Consider the following 3,636-nt stretch of genomic DNA (forward strand, 5'->3'; position numbering starts at 1 on the left):
GCCTGTCACACAGTAGATACTTGGTATGTGTTATAAATTTACATATATTTTTCAGTGTGCATAGAAGAAAAACAGTCTCAAAAGCTCAAACTATTAAAGGTGCTAATTAAATCAATGTATACTGAAAAACCGTAATTTTCACTTTGTTCATTCTGTATTGTTTGGGTTTTTTTTAATGAGGTGAACATGTACTACTCTGTAATTTCTTATTCACATTTTTTTTTTTAATTACCTATGCTGGTCTCAACATAGTTTAGATTAAGTTACAATGAATTTACTTTTCAAAAAAATCAATAATAAGAAATGAGTTGATTTAAAGCATTTTATACATATGTGATTACATTTAAACTTTCATTGTTAAATATCAGTTCTTAGCGATTTCCAAAAAACCCTTTAACTGTGTGAATAGCTTCATAATAAATTAACTCCTCCCTGACCACCATTATAATGCAAATTTGCTTGGTGGGTTAAGTAAACAGAGCTGTGGCTTGTTTGCCACCCTATGTGACACCACCTACCTTCTCAAAAACCTCCATTTGATCTGAGCCACCCCAATTCTCAATTTACTCCGCCATTCTGCCTGGGATGAGAAAGGGCTGGGATTAAAAGACTTCTAAAGTATATTAAAGCAGGCTAATTGTAGGCTAACTGAGGGGCATCCTGCCTGAAGTTAACTTGGTTAATTTAATCTACAAACACAACTGTAAACAACATTCCCAGCTAGTTTATACAGTCTAGACTGCCAATGTATAGGCCACATTCCCAGAAAAAAGAAGCTTCAACTAGGAAATAAAATATTCCTTAAGACATTCATTTTTGCTTAAAAGGAAAGTACTAATCTGTCCTGGTGAAAAGACATAAAATGGCAAACAAGAATACAGGAAACATTAAAATTGACAGTGCTAGTTTTAAAACTAATTTAAAATCATTATCTATGATTTATTTACAATTAAAATATATTTGATAACTTTTTACTAGATTATTTATAGTCAATGTATAATTTCAATGGAACTTTAAGCAATTACAGTTCGACTCCATGTAGTATTAACTTTTCTTCTCTTCTGAGTCTTGCACCAATTTCAACTTTTCTTTTAATTCCTTCTGATCTCTGGAATACTGTTCAAATACTGGTTGATAAATATATATTCCTCCAGCAATTCCAAGGATGGTAGCAAAAAGCAGTTGTGGAAAAGTCAATCTTCCAAACATTTTTTCAACAAACACCGCACAGTGCAAGGGTGGTTTCCAGGATATCTCTTCAGATCTGTATACAAAGAAAATGGGAAGCAAAGCAGTAACTTAGCACAATATCCTTTATAAAGACTTCATGTCACAACTTTGCTCCTGCATGAACAGTATTTTTGTCATAATATGTAAATATGCTTATTGATGTAACTAAAATAGGAATCCAGATACATAGGGAATATGAGAAATGACGGTTACGGGATGGGGTAAAATAAAGCTAAATCCTATTATAGAACGTTTTCAGTGGTTTGGGGGTTTTTTGTTTTTGTTTCTTTGGACAGCAGGAAACACTTTATTCCCAGGATCTCAGCAGCCCTGTGGCCACTGGCTAAGAATCCCCAGTGTGGGGAGGGCTAGTTCCCATAGTCTGGCCCAGGGTGGCAGGCGCTGGTGGTCTGGGTTTGTCCCAGGGACACAGGCATGGCGGAGAAGGGGGTTACTCTTTCTGGAAAATTAGGCACTTGTTGGCTGGTATGTCCACCATCCTCTCCAGCAGCAGCCCACTGGCCTGGCCCAGGTCCTCCAGAAGGGCTGTATCCCGCAGCCCCCACTCTGGGTTCCCGCATCGGAGGGTCAGGTCAAAGTCCACGTTACTCTGGGGAGAAATCTTCCCGTTGATGGCACAGGGCCCATAGGTGATGAGAAGCGCCTTGCATTTGAGCAGGTGTCCTGCTGCTCTGAAGAGCCCCTCGGTGCAGCTCAGGGGGCTGATGTGGCTCATGTCGATGCAGAGTAGCAGATCCAGAGATTGCGGCAGGATCCCACCCCACTACTCCCAATCTCACCTCACGTCCAGGTACAGCAGGGCCTTCACGTTGGATAGTCCCTGGGCCTGAGTGGTGGCCAGGATGCTGTCCAGGCAGCTCTGATCCACGTGGTTCGGCTGCCATTCGGCATGGGGGAAGGCCCGCCCGAAGTGGGCCGTGTGCTGGCCAGAGCCCGAGGCCAGCTCGAGCACGCGGCCACCGCACACAGCCGCAGCATGCGCAGGATGGGTTCCTTGTTCCTTTCCGCGGCTGCCGCCACCAGCGTCTTTCTAGTCCTGAGCGGCGTGGTCCATTGGCAGTGGTAGTCCAGCGCCGCTGGGCCCGTCGGGAGTGGTGGTGCAGTACCGCGGGGCCCGTCGGGAGTCTTCAGTGGTTTTAATGGATGATTTTTTAAATGGCAATAGTGTGAGAGAGGAGAGAAGCATACTCTTTATGCCTTTAAAGGCATACCAAACCTACTGAAAGAAACAGCCCCCCAAAAAAGTTGAAAGTGATCGCCAATCCCGTCTGGAAGTAGGAGAAAGAGATTTCTTACTTTTCATTATTAGCCTTTCTTTACTATTTTATGTTTTTTGGCAATATGTATGATTAAAAACAATTTTTAAAAACAAGCTAAAAGATTTTCTAGTTCCTTTTGATGCTGTAGTAGGTACATATTGACATCACCTCTAAGTCATTTGCCATCTATTTTTGACAAAAATATAATGAGGATTTGGCTGGTTTTACTTTTAACAATTGAGGAGTTAAGGCTCTAGAACTTCTCAGAAAATTATACTCCTTGCTATAGTCTATAGTCTGTGAGAAGTCCTACAGTTGCAGGAGACCCTAAGCAGATGTTTATGAACGAGGAAAGCAGAGCGAAGAATTTACACGTTTTCTTTATTACAATATTTCACAGCCTCCTAAACAGCTGCCAAGGTCACAAAAATCAATAGGAGCTTAATAATTAGTAGCTTGCTCTTAATATATTGCTAAAATTGTCATTTAAACTAATCGGGGTGGGGGAGAGACTGTTTTCTCTTGGACTCTACAGCTAACTGGATAAATGACAACTTCGCCAAGCTTGGTTTCGTTCAATGACCGCTAGGTGTAAGAAAAGGAAACATTTGCAAGTCAGCTCCTTGGAAAACAGACAATTAAACCACACAAACACGGCAAGGTTCCCCTTCTGCCACTAGCTCGCTAAGTAACCCTGACCAAGTCCTTTAACGTTTGGGGGCCTCATTTCCCACAGGCTAAATTACCCCTACCCTGCCTACGTCGTTCAACAAATACTTATTGTGAGATCACCCAAAGAGTACAATGTTACACCAACACTTCCGTTTGTAATGAAGACTACTATTATCATTACCACTCAGAGATCTCTGACAGTTCTGCTCAGGCTCCGCGCCGCCTCCCGCCTGTCCCCGCAGAGGCGAGATCCGGCTCCTTTCTGCAGTTTCCGGACCGCCAGCCGCAGAGACCACGAAGCCAAAGGAGGGCAACAATCCCTCGAGAAAGAAACGTAGGCTGGAAAGCAGGGACTAGCCCGTGGCGAAGCGCAGAAGCGTTGCCTGAACATGCAGTACTGCGCCACAGGGACGCGCAGCAGAAACCAGCCGCTGGCGTGGGCGTAACCAAGTTA

General features: G+C 43.2%; 1 protein-coding gene and 1 pseudogene across 4 annotated transcripts in view; both read right to left on the minus strand.

Moving 5' to 3' along the window:
- Positions 1 to 308: 308 nt before the first annotated feature.
- Positions 309 to 3,636, minus strand: part of PIGBOS1 (PIGB opposite strand 1) — a 28,489-nt gene continuing 25,161 nt past the window's right edge. For 2 of the 4 annotated variants that reach the window (XM_019946785.2, XM_019946795.3), the window contains exon 2: positions 309 to 1,264. In XM_019946785.2, the coding sequence (XP_019802344.1) occupies positions 1,045 to 1,209 (165 nt within the window). In that variant the 5' untranslated portion in view covers positions 1,210 to 1,264 and the 3' untranslated portion in view covers positions 309 to 1,044. Of the gene's footprint in view, positions 1,265 to 2,030; positions 2,156 to 3,363; positions 3,573 to 3,636 lie in introns of those variants that run through there. The other 2 variants (XM_019946778.3, XM_033851707.2) reach the window with 2 other exon arrangements.
- Positions 1,271 to 2,554, minus strand: LOC109547117 (methyltransferase-like 26 pseudogene; annotated as a pseudogene).

This window comes from Tursiops truncatus, chromosome 2 (assembly GCF_011762595.2).
Source record: "Tursiops truncatus isolate mTurTru1 chromosome 2, mTurTru1.mat.Y, whole genome shotgun sequence".
In the NCBI taxonomy this organism is placed as follows: Eukaryota; Metazoa; Chordata; class Mammalia; order Artiodactyla; family Delphinidae; genus Tursiops; species Tursiops truncatus.